The sequence below is a fragment of the Ambystoma mexicanum genome, chromosome 8 (assembly GCF_040938575.1).
Source record: "Ambystoma mexicanum isolate Mex_15411 chromosome 8, UKY_AmexF1_1, whole genome shotgun sequence".
Classification (NCBI taxonomy): Eukaryota; Metazoa; Chordata; class Amphibia; order Caudata; family Ambystomatidae; genus Ambystoma; species Ambystoma mexicanum.
Window position 1 is genome coordinate 1,396,861,048 of NC_090929.1, and position 23,835 is coordinate 1,396,884,882.

Sequence of the window (23,835 nt, forward strand, 5' to 3'; positions counted from 1 at the left end):
GTTCCCGATTCCCGGACCTTGGTTTCCTGAAAATACATGAGGTGAGCTAACCTTTAGGAATATAGAACTGCTGATGAAACAGCGTTGGCTAGACTAGGAGTTTTTTCCTTTGTAGATAACCTTTCCTTGTGGGTGGGTCTTGTAATTTCCTTGCAGATAAACCACGCAAGAAAAGCAGCTTGCTTCTATATAATAGACACGGAGGCTATCGAGTGGACAGTTTTGATTATTCTTCAACAAGTAGGTGGCTGCAGTTTTTCTTAAATTTTGCGGGTTGGCTTTTGATACTTTGAAGTACAACCGAAATCATTCATACACTATATGGATCATATTTTCTCGGATCCTGGTGACATTTATACATATAGTATTGTCAACTACCACCCTGAAGGATTTGGGTCGGTTCTGTGCAGTAAGGTCAGTGAAGAGATCTCATTACCTTGACATGTGCATAGGTGTTTGCCATGAGAAGCATGGCATGGCGATATTGATTTTATATATATATATAAAAAATCTTCAACAGAAATGAAAATAAACAGTAACATCCGCACCTGAAGAAGGGGAATAGGACCCCGAAAAGCATAGTGTTATGTATTGACCAATTGTATTCAAAGCAATATGACGAAAATCTTGTCAGATCAATACAGGATTGTTACTGGATCATGTTCAAACTCATTTATGTTTCTTTTTGAAGTGAATGTTTTTTCATATGGAATTTTATGGAAATGCAAGGTGTAATTCTTTGAATTTGGTATTTATTACCTAAAATGCATACATTTGATGACATATGTAAACAATATTAATAAGTCTTTGCTTTAAAAAAAACAACTCCATTGCATTTCCATTTCACTTAGAGAGTCAAAATGCAGTTTAGCAAATTTTTATTCAATTAGTATGTACTTTAGTTGAGAAGAGGTGGAATTCTGCGTACAGAGGGACCAGGTTGTCACCTCAGTGGTTTCTGGGGTGAAAATAGTGTTGCAATGGAACAGGTACCTGTAGTGGAAAGAGACCAAGGCTGGTGCTCTCTTTATTTTCTGATCCTGAAAAAGGACATAGGGTTGCGACCCATTTTGGACTTCAGATGCTTTGTAGTGTTGGGGTCTGTGAATGATGCCATGAGACAGGAAGGATGCGGGAGCCAGCGGACAGTAGAATTAGATTCTATAAGCAACAGGTTAACTGCTATAGGTAAAAGGGGAGAGCCAGGAAGCAAGCATCCTTCACTTTGCATCTCTCATCCTGAAGTAACCAATGGACATCCCTAGAAGTCCCAGGGATACACCATTCCAGATTGCTGCGGTATTCCATGGCTCTCATGACCTAGTGTCATGCAAGGCTAATACTACACTTCCCCCCCGCCCCTTTCCCTAGGAAATTAAATAAAATCTTTCATTATACATACCAAACATACATTTCAAAATAACAATGTAAATGTGGGAGAAAAAAAAGAGAAAAATAACTTGCAGTGTTAAAATGTGCAGATTAAAGAAACCTGTGAACATTTTAAAATAACATAGTAAAAACACTTAACAGTGTACTCTTAAATGTTCTAACAGCAGAAAAGTAAAACATTCAAAGGTAGGGAAATAATATAGAGAAATAAAATACATTTATAATATCGGCTATATAACACTTAAAACTGGTAGTGAAATAGTACTTTTCGAAATACATTACACTACCTATGTCATATTGGAACACATTTTACAAAATACAGCTGCTGGGTCTCTCCTACTCATTTAACATATGCATTTATATCATGGAACTCAACCCAGCATTCACTCATGTATTTATACATGTATCCATGGATGCAATTTATTCATGTATCATTTATATCACACCTAATTTGGCAGACTCAAAATATATATATATATATATATATATATGAGGCTTGTGGAATCTGCTTAAATCACAAGCTGTGCATAGGCCGACATCTAGTGGAAGCTGCAGAGTATTACAGTTTGTTTTTCGAAACTCGAAAAAGGGCATCGACACAGGGCGTGCCAGTAATACTATCCCTAGTGTGACGTCCACTGTACCCATGATCCCTCACGCGTCTAGGACCCTCAGATTGGGTTTTTCCGCCATACTGGTCGGAAGAATCCCGTGGAGTTCCCTGGTCTTAGCCATAATTTTGCAAAAATGTCTTTATGTTTCCCCATTTCTCCACCCCAACGTTGAGTCACTGAACTTCCACACTCGACGCCGGCACGGAGAAGGAATAGACCGTCGAGAGCTGCACGACGGATTTGGGCCTCGGAAGGCCTCTGGCCTCGGCCTGGGCCTTGGAAGGCCGCTAGCCTCGGCCCTGCAAGTAGGGAGAGTGGGTGGTGGTACATACTCTACACTCTTAAATATATAGATACATCTTCTTATATATTCCTACACTTACTAGCCGGCTGCCACAGGGTGCGTATGGAGGGGTACCCCTTTCCAATTTTGCCCCGCAAGTACCCTTGGGTTGACAGACACGCCACGTGTAACCTCTGCTTGCCGAGGGACCACCCCAAGGCGAACTGCAGAGCGTGCAGTCGGTTTAAACCGAAGACCCTAGAGGACCGTTCGACCAAACGTTGGGCCCACCACACCAGACGACAAGAGGCCATGGCAGCGGAGGGCGCCTTCAGAAATGGCAGCGACGCTGTGCTTTCGGACGGCGAGGGCAACGTGGCATCGAGAGACAGCCAATGCGCAGGTCCCTGACCTCAGAAGGTTGTCCGGCAGGGCAGCTATGGGGAAAACCCCCGGCAACACGAGCGCTACCCACAGCACTTCCACCAAACACGCGAAGTCCAACGAGACTCGGAAAGAGGCACACAGAGAACGGTCCACCGAATCAGTGTCCTCTGGATGTTCTCGATCAAGATCGCCGCATGACTCCAGGCAACCATCCACTGTTGCCAAAAGTGCCTCGCTCCCTAAGGTAACGGAGTTTCGATCGTCAGAAGACGAAGCCGACCTCTATCCCCAAGCCGCACTCCAGGAGTCGGCGCCAGCAGACCGCGTGGCGGCTGCTCCCGAGTCCTAACCTCCACACTCTAGAGATAGAGATACTACCCCCGAATCTCGACGCCAGACGTCGAAAAGCTCCGAAGTAGTGAAAACACTGGTGAAACACTCTTCCACGCACGGGGAGGGGGCTAAACAACAAAAGAAGCATTCCCAACCTTCTTCTATGCCCAAAAAAACAAGACCGACAAGCCACAGTCTTCTATCAATTTACCTAAGACACCTGCACAAGGCCATAGGTCCAGTCAGGATGGAACAGGGAAACCCTCCCAAGAAAGGGTAATCCCCACCTCCTAAGGAATGGTCTAGTGAAGATATAGACAGTTATGTCTAGGATGTCATCCCTGGCAGACATCTATGCCAAGAATCCTGAGCACTTCCTCTCCTATACCCCTGACGGGGCTTCACCCTCAGGCTCTAGGGACCCGCTACCCCTAAGTAAGAAGTCCCGGGTTGAAGCACCAACACAAGGTCGGTTTTCGGACCCTTTCTGTATACAGCCCTACTCTCAATATGAGGATCCACTTTTTATTGTGGATCCAGATTTGGTAACGTTGGGAGATCAAACTGGGACGGGCTACTATGGGAACAACGCGGACCAAGAGGAGGACGAGGATGACCCAGAAACATACAGGGTAGATTCCCCGGTAGACAAAGAACCTCCGGTTACCGACTCCCCTGTCGACAACCAACCTCTCCTGAATGAGGTTTTGTCCAGAGCGGCAGAACACTTTCACATTGATACCCAGGGAGCTCAGGAAGAGGGGGATTTTGCAGAGGAATTAATGGGAGAAAGGAGACCTGTGGCCCAGGCCATCCCTATCCTCAAATCCATACAAAGGAGAATAGACCCTTCCCTTGTAAATCCTAACCTCACCAGGGCGGTAAACCCCAGGATCGAGAAACTATGCAGGGCAGCCCAGTCAGACCTGCTGTACATAAGGGGGCATCTGCGACCAGACTCCCTGGTAGTGACAAACACCCGAAAGAGGGCGGGAACGCCCCTATCATCGTCTGAAGCTCCTCCCGACAAGGAGAGCAAGAAGATTTATGGTTTGGGTAGGAAAGTAGCCTCCACTTCCGCCTACCAGGCAAGGATTGCCAACTCCACCACCCTACTGGCGAGTTACACCGGAACCCTTAAAAAGCCAGTTGGCCCGGGTTGCGTCGGAGGGAAGAGCCGTGTCCGGTTGCATCTTCAAGGCAACCTTTGATGCTGCGGATAACGCCGGCAGATTGATAGCAGAGAGCACTGTTATCAAAAGACATGCTTGGTTAAGGCAATCTGGGTTCAAACCCGAGACCCAAGCATCTTTAATAGACAAACCGGTGGAGCCTGATCTACTGTTTGGTAAGGCGCTAGAGGACGCGCTTAAAAATGCCAAGGATGAGTACAAGACTCTTAAATCCCTGGGCCAACTAACCAACAAACCCCCAGATCAAAGGGGCAATGGCAATTTTCGTCACCCACTCGGACAAAATTCCCAAAGAGGCTCCAACTATTCCCAGGGGTAGGGTACACCATGAAACAACAACCAGCAGTCTACCCAGGGTTATGGCAGGGTTAACAAAAGAGGTCGTAGGAAGGGTAGAGACAGCCCCAAAAGAGGCAGCGGCACGCCTCCCCCAAAGCAGGGACGCTCCGTTCAGGGTCCCTTCTCGCGCATCCCCAGTAGGGGGGGCGCATTTCCAACTTCACCCAAGCTTGGGAAGGGATCACATCAGACATATGGGTGCTGTCCGCAGTGTCCGCAGAATACTGCATAGAACTGTTAGAGCGTCCCTGAAACCACCCTCCACGACAAAAAGTACATTCTTTAGACCACCAGAAGATCCTCCTCGAAGAGATCGTCAATCTTCTAGCAAAGGACACGATAGAACTCGTCCCGGGACACCAGGTAAACAAGGGTATTTATTCAACTTACTTCCTTGTGTCAAAAAAAGATTTGACAATGCGCCCAGTATTGGATTTACGGCCTGCAAACAAGCATGTCAAGCCCCAAAACTTTCGCATGACTACTCACCAAGAGGTAATCCCCCCCCTCCTAAAAAAGGGAGATTACATGGCAACATTGGACATGAAAGAGGCCTATTTTCATATTTCCATGTTCCTAGTGCACAGAAGGTACTTGTGCTTCAAGGTGGACAGTCAGCATTACCAGTTCAAGGTACTGCCCTTCGGGATAGCCTCGGCTCCGAGGGTATTCACCAAGGTACTGGCGGTGGTGGTGGCACACCTACGCAGGGAGGCAATCCCAGTCCACCCTTACCTGGACGACTGGCTCATCACGGGGGAGACCCCAGTAGTTTGCAGAACAAACATTCAAAGAACGATCGACCTCCTCTTCGAATTAGGTTTCTTCATAAACAAGATTTCTCCATAAACGAGAAAAAGTCAAGTCTGGTGCCAAGCACCTCCAAACAGTTCCTAGGAGCTGTCCTAAACACTCAAGAGGGGTTGGCCTTTCCATCAGAGGAAAGAATTCGGAATATACTGCTGCAAATTCCACAATATCAGGCCGGTCGCCAGATAATGGCATGCAAAGCAATGCGTTTGCTGGGCATGATGGCATCATGTATTTACCTGGTCCCCCATGAGGGCATGCGCATGCGTCCCATGCTTGAATGGTTGGCGAAACAGTGGTCTCGGACAAGTGGTCAGTTGGACGATCTAGTGGCCGTTTCACCAACACTTGTACAAAGCCTTCACTGGTGGGCAAGAGAAAATCTGTCCAAGGGGAAACCCTTTTTTTGATCCTGAGATACAGGCGGTAGTCACAACAGACGCATGTCTGACAGGGTGGGGAGCACACCATCTCCACCACAGAGCTCAGGGTCTCTGGTCTCACTCAGTGGCCAAGAATCATATCAACCTGCTAGAGCTTCTGGCAGTATTCAAAGCGCTTCAGGCGTTCGAGCCCTACCTCTTGAACTGGTCAGTGCAGATCCTGACAGACAGCACTACAGCCATGTTTTACCTGAACAAGCAGGGAGGGACTCGTTCACCAAATCTGTCCAAGCTTGCCCAGAAAATGTAGATATGGGCACTCAGACAGAACATCTTCCTGTCATCTCAACATGTTCCAGGGGATCTCAATTCTCTGGCGGACGCTTTGAGCAGAGATCCCCTCCCAGAGGAACACGAATGGTGTCTACACAGAGAAATCCTAGAAGATATCTTCTCTCAGTGGGGTTTCTCCACTATAGACCTATTCGCCACAAGCGAAACCAGACAGTTCCCAGGATCCGCATCCAGTTTCCCCCAACCAGACTCCCACGGGAACGCCCTGTGGATGAACTGGTCAGGGATGTTTGCGTATGCTTTTCCACCAACACCTCTTCAGGAAGGTGGTCAACAAAATGAACAGATAATCGATGACGCTCGTCCTAGTTGCTCCCATGTGGGCGAGACAACCGTGGTTCCCACACTTACACAGACTAGCGGTGTGCGAACCCATCAAACTTCCGGGCTGGTACAACCTACTGCCCCAGCCCCAAGGTCAAAAAGTGCATCCTCACCCCAACTCATTGAACCTGGCAGCATGGCTCCTGAGGTCATAGAGTTTGGACATCTCAAGTTACCACAGAAATATATGGACATCCTAAAAGAATCTAGGAAGCCAAACACGAGGCACTGCTACTTTGACAAATGGAAAAGATTTGTTGTCTGGTGCCAGAATAAGCAAATCAACCCAGTTGATTGCACTCCTTCCACAATTGTCACATACATGCTCCACCTGCTGGACGCAGGGTTGGTTTTTAACTCGCTAAAGGTACACCTGGCAGCTCTGTCAGCATACACCACCTCCCATAACAAGGTGTCGTGGTGGGAAGTACCAGTGGTTAAAGCCTTCATGGAAGGAGTAAAGAGACTTCACCCTCCTATTTCAAACCCACCACCAGGATGGGACCTTAACGTGGTGCTATCTAAGCTCATGGGCCCCCCATTCGAGCCCATGCATAAAAGCAGTCTCAAACACCTGACTTATAAGACGGCCTTTCTTAGTAGCAATTACATCTATAAGAAGGGTCAGTGAAATTCAGGCTCTGTCAGTGCAGGATCCTTTCTTTACGGTTCATAAAGATAAACTGGTTTTACGTACACACCCTAGGTTCTCACCTAAATTTATTTCAAAATTCCACGTTAACCAGTCCATCGAGCTTCCGGCTTCCTTCCAAGACCCACAAAGCTCGGCTGAGGTGAAACTACACACCCTAGATGTGCGTAGGGCGGTCCTCTACTATGTAAACAAAGCCAAACCGCTAAGGAAAACAGACCAACTGTTTGTCTCCGTAGCTACAGGCAAAGAGGGAGTTTGCATCTCTAAAGGTGCCATCTCTAAGTGGATTGTTAACTGTATCCAGCTGTGTCACTCTTTCTGAAAAAACTTTGCCTTTCACGCCAAGAGCCCACTGTACAAGAGGCATTGGGGCCGCTCTGGATTTCATTGCAAATGTACCCCTTGACACCATTTGCAAAGCAGCTACTTGGAGCTCTATTCACACCTTTACTCAACACTACTGCATTGACGCCCATTCCAAGACAGATACTCAAGTGGGACAAGCAGTTCTAAGACATTTATTTGCTCATGACCCTTCTCACATCCCACCTCCTTCTAACACTGCTCGCTAATCTATGCACAGCATGTGATCTAAGCAGATTCCACAAGCCTCAGAAGGGATGCATTACTCACCGTAATCGTATTTCTGATGCTTGTATCTGCTTAGATTCACATGCGACCCACCCTTCCTCCCCTCTGAGAGAAGGCGCATGGATGCTTGTAGTCTTATCTATCTATCTATCTGCTTGGATTATCTGTACTCGCGCTACTCCTCATGCTACCTCATGTCAGGAAAAAATACAATCTGAGGGTTCTAGACGCGTGAGGGATCATGGGTACAGTGGACGTCACACTAGGGATAGTATTACTGGCATGCCCTGTGTCGACGCCCTTTTTTCGAGTTTTGAAAAACAAACTGTAATACTCTGCAGCTTCCACTAGATGTCGGCCTATGCACATCATGTGAATCTAAGCAAATACAAGCATCAGAAAGTGAGTAAAGTATCATATATATAAATATATATATAGTCATGTTCAATATTTAATATTTCCATTTATAATATTGGCCCTAGTTTATTTAATATTGGCTAACTGGCATTTAACTATAAGCCTTTGTTTATTTAATATTTGCATTTATGAATTGCATTTATGAATTTGCAGTTAAAATATTTGCATTTATGATATTTGCACCTATACACTGGCCTTCACCTACTGATATTGGTAGCAAAATAACATTTATACTAGCTGATACTGGTAGCGGAATAACAATTTACGAAATCCTCTACCCGTGAGTTAGCATTTATAACGATGACCTATAACACTGGCCCTCATTTATCCAATATTGGCATTTATACTATAGGCCCAATTATAGCATTTAATGTCCAGAGTAGTCTTACTTATTCCTCTGCCATTCCTCCACTGCCATGTTAAAATCTAAGTCACATATCTGCATACTGCATAATATAATTTACTCATGCATTCCGTGAACCTCCATACCTTTCTTGCATGAACCCATTTAATGAATTTATGTACTTATCTCATTGACCCTCATAACTTTCATGCACTGTATCATTCCACTCATTTATCTCCTGGACCTCTGTATGTCCTATGTATTCATTATATGTATTTGTTGAATTTTCTTTTTTATATATAAATATATGACACAGGTAATAACTCTATTAAATTTCCATATGTGTCTAAACATAATAAACAGAACTTTCAGGACGACTCTTCAAAACAGGCATATTTGAAATAAACACCCCTTCACAGACATAAAATTCACAAACCCAGCATATTGTGTCTGCTAACCATATCAACACCACATATAAAACAGTGTTATGGTTGTGTTTCAAATAGGCAGTGGTGTCCATTCACTGAACAAAACAAAACTGCATCCATTGGTTGCAGCCCACACTTACATGGCAATAACGTACCATTTACAAACTCTGCAATACGCGGCAGTACAATTTTATAATATAAATTCTTCACAAAAGAAATTATGATTGGGTCCTTACTTCTTGATCCTTTACACCTATATCGACATGACAATTTCAACGCATAGGATGATTAATGGCAGGGATGCAGTTTGATAGTTGACACAATACAGCACGATATGCACTCGCACCCTTTCATTTGCATCAATCCAACCGGCACACAACACAAACATGCATACTATGTGAAATGGTACCCAGCAAACCTTCATTAACAACAGTAAAGTATTAGCATAATTTCCATTAGAGTTTGGTAAATGATTAAACATGCATCTGAAACTCTTCTAACCGATGCGGTTACAGCAGGACCCTCCATATCCCTTTGCGTGAAACAAATACACAACAAAACATTCACTAACAAAGATAAAGCATTAGTATCATTTGGATATTAATCTGGTACATTTTTACACATGTATTATGGCAACAGTACGTAGTCTCATATTTCCAGCGCAGGAACTTAAATAAGTAAATAAATGAATGACCAGTGTCATACTGTAATGAAGAATGTGTCAATAATAACTCTGACGCAGGCAGTTACAACACTACGTTAAACTCATATCTTCATAGAGGCTTAGAACAGTAAACATTTAGTCCACTTCTCTTTGGCTCCTACAACTACATAACTTCATGAACACTGTCAAAAATTGATAATAGCAGGCAATGTTTCCTATGCCGTTAAGGATTGTAATTAATTTCACCAAATACTCATCTGGACATCGCTCAAACTAGGTGCTGTCCCGCCTAATGCAAAAAGAGTTCCGAGACTAGAAGACAGTGGCAAATCTATGGAACTTCCCAACGCATAGGATGATTGATGGCAGAAATGCAGTACTCGCACAAAACCCGATACTAATAAAAGATTTCCCTTCCTTCTTCTGCATTCCAGACGTCATGGGAAGCAATTGTATATGTCACTGCGTTGACAAAACGCTTGTGGGTGCTTTACTTTTTGTTATGTTTAAAACTCGCAGAAACAAACTCTTCCCAGCTCGCCGTCCCATCCTTACAATGGATAACGTCATCAGTGCTTTATTTGTAGGTAAACTGAACGCACCCCATTTCAACTGTCACAGCAGGCAGTTTTTATTTGCAGCACCTCCCGATGCTACTTCTCATAAAGTGTAGATAGATGCCGGGTGCTGGCCATTCAACTCCTCTTGGCAAACGGACACTTTCTCACACGCTGCTTCTTTTCAACGCAGTTTATCTCTTAAGACCCTCTTTTTTTTTTGTGAGATCTTTAATTGTATTTCCATGCGCAATTCACATGACAGTTGATTGCATTTCCTTGCATATTTCACATGACAACAGCACCTCAAAATTGACAGCAGCGTCGCAAAACAGTCACTTTGAATGCTCATACACTGCCTTCCCAAAATGCTGTTTATCCTTACTCGTTCTCGAAATGTCAGTTAGTGTGGCAAGGATCATACATATAGAGGCTTACTGTATTATGATGGCATCGGCTGTAATCACTCCGCTCTCCCCTTTACTCAAATTCACATCCCATCTTCGTCGCCACTTTGTGGTGTTGGGGTCTGTGAATGATGCCATGAGACAGGAAGTAACCGGGAGCCAGCGGGCAGTAGAATTAGATTCTTGATTTAAGCAACAGGTTAACTGCTATACGTAAAAGAGGAGAGCAACGAATCAAGCATCCTTCACTTTGCGTCTCCCATCCTGAAGTAACCAACGGACATCCCTAGAACTCCCAGGGATACACCATTCCAGATTGCTGCGGTATTCCATGGCTCTTATGACCTAGTGTCATGCAAGGCTAATACTACATGCTTGAACAAGTTCCTCAGGAAGGACCAGTTCAAGATGGTCACTCGCTTGCAGATCGTTCAGGCCCTTCAGCTCCAGGATTGGATGCGTGTCATTGGATCTTCAGGATTCTTATTTTCATGTCCCGATTCATCTCAAGCACAGAAAATACCAGAGATTTGCTGTTGGCAGTTCTCACTATCAGTTTTGGGTACTGCCATTTGGGCTAACCTCCGCCTGAGGGTTTTCACCAAGCTGATGGTGGTGGTGGCTGTGAATATACGGGGGGGGGGTTCACATCTACCCCCTACCTGGACGATTGGCTGATCAAAGCCTGTTCACCCGAACAGGCTCTGGAACATCTAGACAGCACGTGTCATACGCTCCACAAGCTGGGCTTCTCCCTCAACTTAAAGAAGTCCCACGTGAGACCTTCCTAAAAGCTGCAATTCCTTGGAGCAGTCCCGGACTCTTCTTCAGGGAAAGCTTTGCCACCTGAGGGGAGGGCTATCCACATAGAGCAGATGGTAAATAAATTTCAAAGTGCCTCAAATCTTCCAGCCATTTTCTGAGGTTGCTTGGTCTCATGGCATCCTGCGTTTTTCTGGTGCCAGTGGTCCGTCTGAAAATGAGGTCTCTTCAGTGGGTCATCGGGACTCAGTGGCCACAGTTCTCCGGCAGGATGACTGATCTGGTACAGATCCTGAACAGTGTCACGCCGAATCTCCTCTGGTGGTCCGTCAAGGAGAATATGCTGAAGGGGAACCCTTTTGGCAACCCTGGCCGGAGATTACAGGGGTGACAGGTTTTGGAGGGCACACCGACGATCTAACTATCAGCAGACACTGGACTCTGTCTGAGTCCAAACTGCAAATCAAGCTTTTTAAAGCTGAGGGCAATCAGACTAGCGCTTGCCTTCCTGTCCTCTGTACGAGGAAAGAGTGAACTGATAAGGACAGACAACACAATGGCCATGCATTACCTCAACAAGAGAGGAGTTGTGGGGGTCACTACCTCTGATTTTGGGCACTGCAAGACGGAATCTCTCTGTCAGCAGTTAATCTGGCCAGAGAAGAAAACGGGGCGGCAGATGCTCTTAGCAGGCAGAGCATAGTCTCCCACGATTTTGAGTTAGCTCAGGAGGTCCTTGAAGAGATTGTCACCCTTTGGGGAACCCCACAAGTGGATCTATTCACGACCAGTGTCAACCGGAAGTGCAAACAGTTCTGCTCCAGGGAATTTCCCCCGAGAGGAGGTCGAGGGGATGCGTTTGTAGTGGATTTGGAATATCCACTTCTGTACGCGTTTCCGACGATGCTGGTCATTCCTCATGTTCACATGAGGCTAAGGACATTTCGTAAATCCATGATCCGGATTGCCCCGTACTGGACCAGGAGGACGTGGTACCCGGAACTTCTGGAAATGTCCATCCGCCCTAAAAATTAATCTTCGCAAAGAGAGGGCCTTCTCTTGCAAGAGGGAGGGTGGTCGCATACTTTATCCAGAGATCCGGACCCTCAATCTCCACACTTGGTTTATGAGAGGTTGCAGTACAAAGATTGGGACCTTCTGGAAGATGTAATCGAGGTGTGGCTTTTGGCCAGAAGGCCAGCAACAAAATCTTGATAATGCTGCTGTTGGAACACATTTTTCAGCTGGTGTAGAGATAAAGGAATTGATCCATTTACTTGTGACACACGATCGGTTTTGTCTTTTCTACTACATTTAACCCATCAGGGGCTACCAGTTGCTACAGCAAGCGCTATCTGGCTGCGCCATCCATTTTCAAGCGCTCACCAGGACAAGGTTCCTACTTCAAGGTTCCCATAGTCATCCAATTTCTGAAAGGGTTGACAAACGTGTTCCCACTGGTTCCTTTTATTGTTCCGGTCTGGGATCTTAACCTAGTTTTAAGCTTCCTGATGGGTTCTCAATTTGAACCATTACATTCTTGTCTACTTAGGATGTTGTCTTTTTAATAGCCATCACTTCTGCTCGCACAGTGAGTGAGCTTCAGGCATTGTGTTCAAAACCACCTTTCACAGTCTTTGATAAGGGCAGGGTAGTTTGGAGGTTTTGTCCCTTTTTTCTGCCAAAAATAGTGTCTAAATTTCATCAGACACAAATATTGTCTTACCGGCCTTCTACCATCCTCCTGATCCATCTAAAGAGGAGAGATTACACAGACTTGACCCTAGAAGAGCCTTGAACTTTTACATCAACAGGGATTCTAAAATAAGAGTAGAGGACCAACTATTTGTCGGCTATTCAGGACACAGAATGGGACAAGCGGTCACTAAACAAAGGCTGTCTCTGTGGATCATACTTTGTATATCTGAATGTTACAATCTGACTGGGAAAGAGGTTCACAAATGTCTAAGGGCCCACTCCACCGGAGGTGTAGCCACTTCCAGAGAGGGATACCGCTACAAGACATCTGCAATGCTGCCACCTGGTCTTCTTTGCATATCTTTGTAAATATTACTGTTTAGATTCCCTTTCGGGCCAGGAATCCAGATTTGGAAAGGCAGAATAAAAACACTTCTTTCCCACCTCCTGCAACACACTGCTATGGGAGAATATCAAAGATTAGGAATACGTAGGAGGACACAAGCCATTCAAAGAGCAAATTACTTACCCCTGGTAATATTCTTTGAACTGGATGTTCCTCCCACATATTTCTCATCGCCGTCTCACCTTCCCCTCTGTCAAGAAGGATTTTCAGTGGTTTACACCTTCCTCTCCAGTTAATGATCAAGTATTCACATCTTCAAGACTGCTCTGCTGGTGAGAGGAAAAACATGAACTGAGGTAGCGGGCGTGGTGCATGCCATATACCTGCATGATACATGAGCGGACGCTGGTGTAGGCGTCCTGGAGATGTGAAGTAATCCTTACGTGAGACCGGTGCTGAGAGGCCTGTGCGGGTGAGGAGCAGCAGTGCGGGAAGCTGCAACCTGAGCAAGATGGCTTTGGCAACACTCGTAGAATACTGCACATAAGTGAGTAACTGGATCAGGAACGTCTCCCATAAGAAATTCAAGCGGCATTGGTGAACTGATATGCAGAGACGGTTGACTGGACATCAACGAAGAATTACGACTCTCCATGCAGTACGCAATGACTCTAATAGCTGTGGGTGACCCGGTCCTGCAGTCCATCTCGCTGCAGGATGCTTGATAGTCGGAGACACACATTCCCTGCAGCACGAAGTGAGGAGGACACAGTAGGAGCACTGCGCCAACGGAATAACATACTGCAAGGGAAGGTGGCTGGGGCACCCGCCGGCCCTTGATGACTGAACGACTGATGCGCTGAGGAGCAGCTGAACGTGGAAGCGCTGGCTGGGTCCGCAGAGCAGACCGGAACATCATAAGCCCTGGCAAGGTAGGCCCAGAGCTGAATTACACAAACAGGCTCCCGCTGCGCTGGGTAGTGGGTGTCCCTGAAGGTGCATCGCTCGTCCCCCTGCACTGCCGGTGTACTGCCAAAGCCTGGCAGTGTGGTGCCCAGGAGGTGCCCCCGAATGTGAGGCAAGTGGATAGAAATAGTGCAGAGTTCTTCTGAGTAGCCTCAGGGCCACAATGAAACTTGAATTCAGGACATATCCAAGGTCACCAGTGCAGGGTGTGATTGGGTGCTTATAGCCGTTGGAACATGTTAGGCAGAAGTGCGCAAAACTGAGCATATTGCATTGTTCCACTCAGGAACTGTGGCGGTCTGTGTCCTGCTCCTGCACATTGGCTGGCAAGTGCTGGTGAATATTGATTAGATCCGGAGGGGCCTGAAAGCTGTGGAGGGGTGTTGGTGTCACCCTTTAAGTAACTGAGAGGCCACATTGGGAGAGAGGTGACCCACCCCACCACTCATTCTGGGGGGGGGAAAAGCTGTGCGATCTGGAACATTCTACTGTGAGAACCTAATCCTTGATAGATGCACTTGCATGAAGAGACCGTGCCCGCTCCCTCCGATGGAATAGGGGTGATTGGGAAAAGACAGGTGGAGCAACATGACTAAAGGAGTCGGGAAGAAGCCTGGGCCTATGGACTCATTTAACAGCAGTGGTGCCCCAGGTCCCAGGCCAGCAACACCGGAACAGACAGGTACTTCCAGTGCCTCAAATAGTGAGATTCCAGATACTATTAGCAGCAACGAAAAGCAGATTCATGGCCGCCAACGTCAAATTGGATGACATTGTAGCTACTATTGGGGTCTTCAAAATCCAAGCTTGAAAAAGAAAGTGGTCGTATCAACGAGGCAGAGGCCCGAATAGGTGTGGTGGAGGACACCGTGAGCCAGCATGACTGTAATATCACACTACTAAAAGCCAAACTCATCAAAAACTGAGGGAAATGCGACTATCTTGAATTTCGATCAAGAAGGAACAATGTGCATATTGTTGGGGTACCCGAGGCCGCATGCAGGGGACCCATCGAACCATTTATTGAAGACTTCTTGAAAACTTTATTTGGCGAAGATCAGTTCTCCACACACTTTTTGGTCGAGCGTGCACACTGTGCTCTGACCCCGTTTCCTAGAACAAGAGCCCTGCCACGTAACATTATTCCAAAAATGCTGAACTGTAGGGACAGAGACCTTATCCTAATGCTGTCAAGAGAACATGTCATGCTCCACTACGAAGCTAACAACATTCCTATCTATCCCGACTTTGCGGCCGGGGTCCAAGCCCAAAAAGGTCATATGACTCAGTGAAGAGATTACTGAGAGCTAGACATGTTTCATATGCTCTTATGTTCCCTGCAAAATTACGCATCCAAAATGGCGGAAGAGCGCTTTTTTTTTTTTTAGCAAGTCCTGCAGACGCCAAAGCTTATATTGAGGAGTGGAACCTGATCCCCATACCGGAATGCCGGAGAGAACCTAATCGGGGAAACAGTACCAGACAGACTGGCATGGAGGTTTGATCGAGAAATGATATTCTGATGTTGTTAATGTCTATAGCATTTGCAGGCACGCAAAAATATTGTGCTGTAGCCGGGACACAGTGGCTGGGCCATCCTATCGAGGGTTGGAGAGCTAGAGGCGTACCCCAGGAAATTACCTTGTTTACACGGGGCAACATCAAGTTGGGGTGGATGGTGAGGGCGGGAGGAGGGATTGGGTTGTTCAAGGGAAATGTTTGAGTACGGAAATGAGAGATGGGGGTGGGGGGAAGTCATGCTCCATTATTGCTCATGGATACAACTAAATGCCGGGTGAAGTAATTGGTTTAATATCATGGAACATCTGGGGTCTGAACAACCCCAATAAACCCAGGAAGGCTTATAGCATACCTAGATAGACCTGCTTCTAAAATAATGCTGCAAGAAACACACACATTAGGCCTAGTAAATGATGGGGTTGCACCCAAATGGGAGCGACAGAGATACTATAAAACCTAATCCTCACAAGCTAGAGGAGTGCCAATTACGGTACATCAGTTGTTGCCATTTCGAGTAGAGTAGATGCAGGCTGACCCTGAAGGTCGATATGTTATTGTTAGAGTGGTGCGATCAGGCGGCAGAGTTATATTCGTAAACACATACGGCCCGAACATAGATGATCTGTCCGCGATATTGGTTAGGATGGGAGATGCTCCCATCATATGGGGAGTTGACTTTAAGACAATCTTAGATCTTCATATGGACCGATGAAGCACCACACAGCGTGATTTATCTGGCTCTGCCAAAATGATCAAGCAAGTGATGAACCAACTGGGACTCATTGACATATGGAGGAACGAGCATCTGAGGGCGGCCGAATATGCATATTAATCTAAGGTTCATGATGCTATGTCACAGATTGATTTCTGGCTGCTCTCCGCAGGCTTGGCGCCTCGCTTGCATGAAATCAGAGTTTTAATTCGTACCCTCTCGGATCACTCCCCAGTGGTGATATCACTGGAGCTTGGTAATACACCACGGCCCCAGCCATTTTGGATAATGCCACAGTCCATGTTCACGGATACTGTGCAGGTGAAAATTGAAGGTTTCTTTGAGACAAAGCTGAACTATATTTACAAGAGATTCCTCTCCCGGATCTCCGCGTGGCGGTCAGGGTGACACTAGATGTCCCCATTACTGCTGAAGAGATAACAACCACAATCATTATGCTCGCTTCTGGTAAGGCTCCTGGACCTGATGGATTCGGTATAAAATTTTACAACAGCTACTGTGACATCCTGGTGCCACGCCTGCTGAGGGTTTGGGAAAAGGCATTGGCGACAGGGGAACTCCCACCCACGCTCACAGAGGCAGTTATCTCTTTTACCAAAACCAGGCAGAACAACGAATTAAGTTGATTCCTATCGTCCATTGATATTAATTAATACTAACGCTAAGATTTATGGTAAGTACTAGCAAATAGACTCCTTCCACATATGACCTATCTGGTACACCTGGACCAATCAGGTTTTATTCAAGCAAGATCCAAAGCCTTTAATTTACGGCGCCTTTTTGGTATAATATTGCAGATTGATCAGCCGGCTCGAGCAGTGGCTGCATCTCTTGATGCAGATAAGGCTTTTCACTGTGTCTTGGAATTACTTACTAGCGATTCGGGTTTGGGGGCTATTTTGTCAAATGCTACAACTTTTATTACACAAACCCAAGAGCTAGAAAACTGATTAACGGGGCTCTTTTGCAGGCATTTACACTTGCATGAGGAACACAACAGGGATGCCCATTCTCTCTGCTGTTTGCACTCCCAATTGAACCACTGGCTCAACAGATGAGGGAACAGCATTCACATAGGGTGATGAACATAGCAGGGCCACCTCAGATTATTTCTTTGTATGCAGATGACACTTTACTGTAAATACGGAACCCAGAAGTGCACTTAGAGTTATGGATGAAGTGGCTAGGTTTACTAATTACTCAGGTTACAAAGTCAATGCTCCGAAATCTGAACTGTTTCCGCTTACGGACAGTACTAGGGCACCAGTCAATCTTCAGGGACTTGGTTGGGCCCCAACAAGCTTTAAGTACTTGGGTGTGATGCTATCGCGAGCACTGTTTGAAAATAATCATGAGATGTACATTAATGCTCTCGCAGTCAAGATTCAGTTCTGGGGCAGACTCCTGATGTCTCTTTATGGTAGGCTATCCCTGTTAAAAATGGTGCTGGTACCCAAGCACTCCTATATCATTTCACAACTATACCAGTCTGGCAGGGCAAAACGTTTTTTACAAAACTCTGATCCATGACGGTGCGGTTTGTGTGGGGAAGCGGAACACCTCGTATAAGCTGGGAGGGACTGGCAGAGCCCTATGAGCGAGGCGGCCTAGCGGCCCCTGACTTATCTAGGTGTCCAACCACAATAAGCTGGACACTGGTATTCACTAAGCCCCGGGTGGGTGCATAGAGACTTGGAACAATATGGATTGGCCCCAACAGATCTCGGGGCAGTCATATTATGGACGACCGATACACGAATGTGAATGCATGAGCCTGAGTGTTCAAACACCTAGAAATATGAGCTCCCTGTAATAGCAAGATCAGTCTCTGGAATTGTCCTGCCCTCCCTCCCACTTACGACACAGATATACAGATGGTCCTTAAACCCGAATAAAGAATTGGCATCGGGTGATTTATTTCCAGGGGGAAGGTTCGTAATGCAAGAAGAATTCACGGCAAAACTGGGCATGAACCCAGTTAAGTTATTACAATATCTCCGAATTAGGGCAGCAGCGCGCTGAAGATGGCCATTGTTACAACAGGCGCCAGAATGTATTGATGTGATAGCATTGAATGATGTACTGAGGGGGCAGGTTTCATGGCCCTATAGGGCCGTAAAGGCCACACGGGCCCCATGGAATACAGTGAGGTGTAAATGGGAGCGGGATCTTAATATTAATATAGATGAGTCTCAATGGTGCAGATACTGTCTTTTAACGAAGGAAGTCACATTAAATACGATATTGAGACTTTTCTAATTTAAAGAGTTAAATCAGTTGCATTCCACATCTGCTAAGGTAGCACGTTTTTTTTTTTCTTTTCTCCCAACTGCTGAAGATGAATGTATGAAATGTGGGTGGGAGGGCGCTAACTCGATTCACACGTTTTTGAGCTGCCCCATGGTATCACGGCTTTGGCAGCAGGTTGCTGATACAACATGGTTGGGATACCTCCTACACTCCTTCCTCTCAAATACTTACTGGGCGATATTGGAAAGGTGTCCATAGGAAAACAAACTCTTTAATGTATGTTTAGCGGCTAAGAAATGTATTCTGCTCAAATGGAAATCGGAATCTGCACCCTCATGTGATGAATGGCTTGGGGAAGTGACTTATGTAAATGAAAAAGAAGAGGGATTCGTAATGACAGTAATCGGGACGTGTAGACCTAAGGATATTTGGGGACCATTCCGTGAATACCTAAGAACATGTCATCCGGGAATGTATAAAGAAACAATGACATTGTCATGCAAGTTTGCAAAGTAAACCATCACAGTATGTATCATAATTGTGTGGAGTATCAGGGTTGTGGGGCCTGGGTCCGTCTGCATGTACTTCCTAGCGGTACATCCGCTGGCCTTGGAGGGCATAGCTTTACAGCACTGTTTAAGACCTGTATTATTCCACTTGCCTACCCACGTGGTACACAACACGCCTGTAGTAGCTCTTTCCTCAGAATGTAATGGTGGCTAAGTCAGCCGCTATCTGCAAACGTGCTTCCCCATTCAGTTTTCCTGCCCAACTTACATCTGTGACCTTTTACACCGGTAAAAGGAATGTGATGGGCTGGAACTGGGTTTTCCTAAGCTCTGGTCCGAGACTTATGGCATCCTTTTGTGTGCCAACCATTCAGCACTCATTCTACGCCACCTCCTTTAATCATGGCAGCTGCTCTTCGCGCAATCCAAAACCGTATCGGGTATTAATATCGCCACATATATGGTCGCCGTAAATAATAACGGCGGGAAAATGTTGTGGCGATATTATTTGGGTGACCATATATGTAGCGATAGGGGCAACAAAAAAAAATGTGGGGGTTGCGGGGGTGTCCCCCGCATGTTCCATGCAATAATGTCGCCACAAAAAACGACAATTTTTCGGCGATATTTTTGCATGGCGATATTTTTGTGGCGACATTATTACATGGAACCTCCAAAACATGGCTGCAACTTAGCTTAGTTCATGGCTCATGAGCATCCAGGACCCTACATAGTAAAATACGGATTGCTCCAACAGCATCATGGTCCAGCCCTGTCCCTTACCTGGGTAAGTATGGAGGGAAGGGAGCTAAGGACTAAGAATACAGAAGTCGCTACAGGGAGTAATTTTTACTATTTCACTCTACAAAATGTTTTACTTTCTGGGTATGTACTTAATTATTACACAGACAATGTAGGTGTTTATTGATACAACCTTGGAATGAAAGCATATCCTGAAAGCTGTTGGTTGTTCAGCCCAGCCTTAATTCCTTTTTTTGTTACAACAGGAAAGACAATGTAAAGACCATGGCAGACCGAGTATTGTTGATGAGAGCAGAGTTGAAAGCACGATTGGAGGATCTCAAGACACCAGGGACTTGGAATCATATTGTTGACCAGATTGGAATGTTCAGCTACACTGGCCTGAACCGTGAGTTGGTTTTTCCGTCTAGAAAGATGTTTGCTTCCATTCATTATTAGGATATGTTTTTATATTTGCTATATACGTTCATTGCCATGTGTTTTAGCTCTTCCACTGTTCTGTATTTTTCAGCCAAACAAGTTGAATACCTGATCAAAGAGAAGCACATATACCTCATGGCAAGTGGACGAATTAACATGTGCGGGCTTACCACTAAGAACTTGGACTACGTGGCTACATCTATTTATGAAGCGGCCACCAAGATCCAGTGAAAGGAATGTATAACTAATTTGTTGTATAATAGATGAATTGTGGGGTACCTTCCATGTGAAATACGTTTCCCCTGAATGCCATTATTGTGTGTAATCCGAGCTTAAACAAACAAAATGTATGTAAAACACTAAATCCGGGAACTTTAACATGCTTGCCTCTGAAGAACTCCTAGAGCAGATAAATGACAATTTGGCGTCTTCCATCATGGCCTTGAATGTTAGCTGGCTATTTATAGGGAAAGCATGATCCAAAACTATTAGGCATTTCATAATGAACAAGGCGGCATACATTATGCAATGTGGGACAACCCAGGGGGATGTGGTGTCTCTTGTCAAATACCTTACAAGTGCAATACTGTGAGTGATACTCTTTAGGTTTTTTAGCTTCCTGAAGGTGGGAACTTCCCCCACTTCTGCCCATTACTCCCTTTACCGAAAGGCGTTGCTCCCCAATGGAGCAAACCTGGTCGAGGGATGTTTTGGACCACTCAAGGATGCTTTCAAGGACCAAAGTTTGAGCATGTGCAGTAAAGCATACCAAAATTGAATATGGAAATTGGGGGGTGAGGGAAATCAAAAGCTTGTCATGCTGTAATTGGGGAACATTTAAGATAGTAATGAGATTGCTCTTTTATCCTGGTTTTATGTGGTCCCTGTGCAATAGTGCAAGTTTGTAGTAACGGTTGAGAGAAAAAATTACATGACTGCCCTTTAAAAATTGATGTTTCTTCTGAAAAAATGTAAAAATGTGTACCAAAGTCCATACTGTGTTCACAATGTAAAGTGTATATTTAAGCGTGAATCTGCATTTCACTACTTGTTAATTTATTCATGTGGTTGCCTTCTTCCGGTCCTCTGAAGATTGTGAATGATTTGGATAATGATGAACTCGGTCCTGATTTGCTTCCTAAAATGTGTTGAAATTGAACATGAATGTTCATGAACCATTTTGACAATGTACAGTCTTAATTGACTAGGAGGGGGACTAATGGGTCCAGCTGGAGACTGCACCGAATGCACTTAAAAAAAAGCATAAAGAAGCAGAAGTAAAGACCTCACACCATCGCAAACAAAAAAAACATATTAAAGGGTCTGATGACAATTGTGTTATATTTTTATTTAATGATGATTATGTGTGAATTGTGATGATTATCCTCATGTAGAGTTCTGTAAAACAGTTACTTATTTTACTCTGAAGACCCCTTTTCTCCATGATCAAAGAAGCATTGTGATAACTGCCTCTAAATTGATAAATTGCAACATGATTTGCACTTCTTTAAGAAAGTCTTCAGGATCTGAACAGTAGACTTAATAGTTAAAGCTATAAATGAGGCACAGCTATAGTTTTAGAAATAATGTGTTAACTTGATATTTAAACTTTAAAGGCACCTTTGGATAATGCAGGCATTTTGGATCGATTGGCATTATAACATAGTTTGGTGTTGTCTAGAATTTGTATGAAACGTTTTCAAGTCTACACTGATTCAAAGTTCTTCTGAAGGCCATCCCTCTGAAGACCCTTCACCTGGGTCTGACAAGCTGGAACAGACTTGACAATCACTTGGTCATTCTTTTTACCAGAGTTCCTGATGAATCCTAATGCCCCTACATGGTCTTCCAGAACTACTACCCTTTGCACCACTCCTGTTGTGTCATTGCACTCCTTAATGATGAAAAGGCAACTTTTTTTTTTTTTAAGTGGTCGATAAGGAGATGCCACATGTCCAGTTACCTCTTGTTTGGTTGTCTGAAACGCCTCATCTTCGATAGCAGGGCCCCCAACATTGAAATTATGTTTGCCATTGGGATTCTCCATTGTTGAGGCAGCGTTCAAGAACCAGAGCTTCAATGGTCCGATTTGAAAACCTGGGATTAAATTGATGTGCCCCTGCCACCCTCGTTCTTTAGGTGCAAGTGTTCTCAGATGGACATACCAGGCCCTGTCTGTCTTAGCCCTTCAGCATGTTTAAACCTTTTCTCCTCCTCCTGCAGAGCCTCTTATGGTGTCTAATCTTTGACGGTAATTCTGTGTTGATTGGATGATCGGAAATCTAATTCTTTGTCAGGTTGGAAGTGAGAACATTGGGGCTATTACCCACTGCTGACCTTTCATTATTTACGCATTTTATTTAAGAGCTGCCAGATTGAATATACCAGAATCTTTAACACCACATCCTGCATCCATGATTTCCGATGCTCGAAAATGCTCAGGAGTCTAAGATTGCATTGGTACTTGATCCTACCATGTACGTTTTGCTAATGCTGGCATCAGCCAGGCTTTCCTTTTTGCTATCAAAGAAGAAACAAGAAGCAGCCGAGGAAGGCATGCCTGTTCTGAAGAATACTTCCATTAGTAGACTAGGTCATTATGTCTGGGGATCAGGGTCATTTTACCATGTATGTTTTCGTTGTCATTGTTTTGTAGTATTCTTGTCATTGCTGTTATGCATTCAATTTCAGTGAAGCAGTGTGCTTTTCTTCCTCCCTTGCCCGTGCAGCCTAACTGAACTTTCACAGTGGCTGGGAGGGTGAGGGGCAGAAGTGTAGGCAGGGCCTGGCCCCCACTTAATATTTCCTTTTTTACACTGATTACTGTACACAGTAACCCTCAGGAAACCCTTTATTTTGGGTTTCATTTTGTTAAAGGCTAGTGCTGTTTCTGCTCTGGCAATGTGATTAGTCACTGGCAACTAGTATGGGGGCACAAATGAATTGAGATAATGACCACCTACTGATCTGTACTCCGTTCATGTTTTTTGTTGTTGTTTGTTAAATGCATGTTCGAGGGGATTGGGTCCTCCGACGTATTCCATATCTATGACAGGTAATGTCCACAGCTGTGCTGCTTTGGAAAATCTTCGGCGTCTGCGTCCTGTGTCGATGCGCCGTCCCCGAGGACCTCCGCCGACGTCACCCGATGTGATAAGTAGGACGCACAACGCCCATAGCCTCAGTTTCGTTTTTTCCGCGAATGTATTCGCTTCGTGAATCTCGGTACGCCTCGACTCTTTGGAGTTTGCTGTTTTCTTCTTGGTTCGTTGAACCTGTTCGGTTTTTTGTGAAGACCTGTTCATGGTGATGTCTACTTAGTCTTCAACCCCGTGTCCGGGCTTCAAGAAATGCGGGGACTGTGGGTCCAATATGTCGGTCACGGACTCGCACG

General features: G+C 45.2%; 1 protein-coding gene across 1 annotated transcript in view; it reads left to right on the plus strand.

Annotated features, from left to right (window-relative positions):
• The window catches only part of GOT1 (glutamic-oxaloacetic transaminase 1), a 164,170-nt gene extending 142,396 nt beyond the window's left edge, over positions 1-21,774 (plus strand). The window contains exons 8-9 of the mRNA XM_069611538.1: positions 20,267-20,409; positions 20,533-21,774. Coding sequence (XP_069467639.1) covers positions 20,267-20,409; positions 20,533-20,672 — 283 coding nt within the window. The 3' untranslated portion in view covers positions 20,673-21,774. The remainder of the gene's footprint in view (positions 1-20,266; positions 20,410-20,532) is intronic.
• The last annotated feature ends 2,061 nt before the right edge of the window (positions 21,775-23,835 follow it).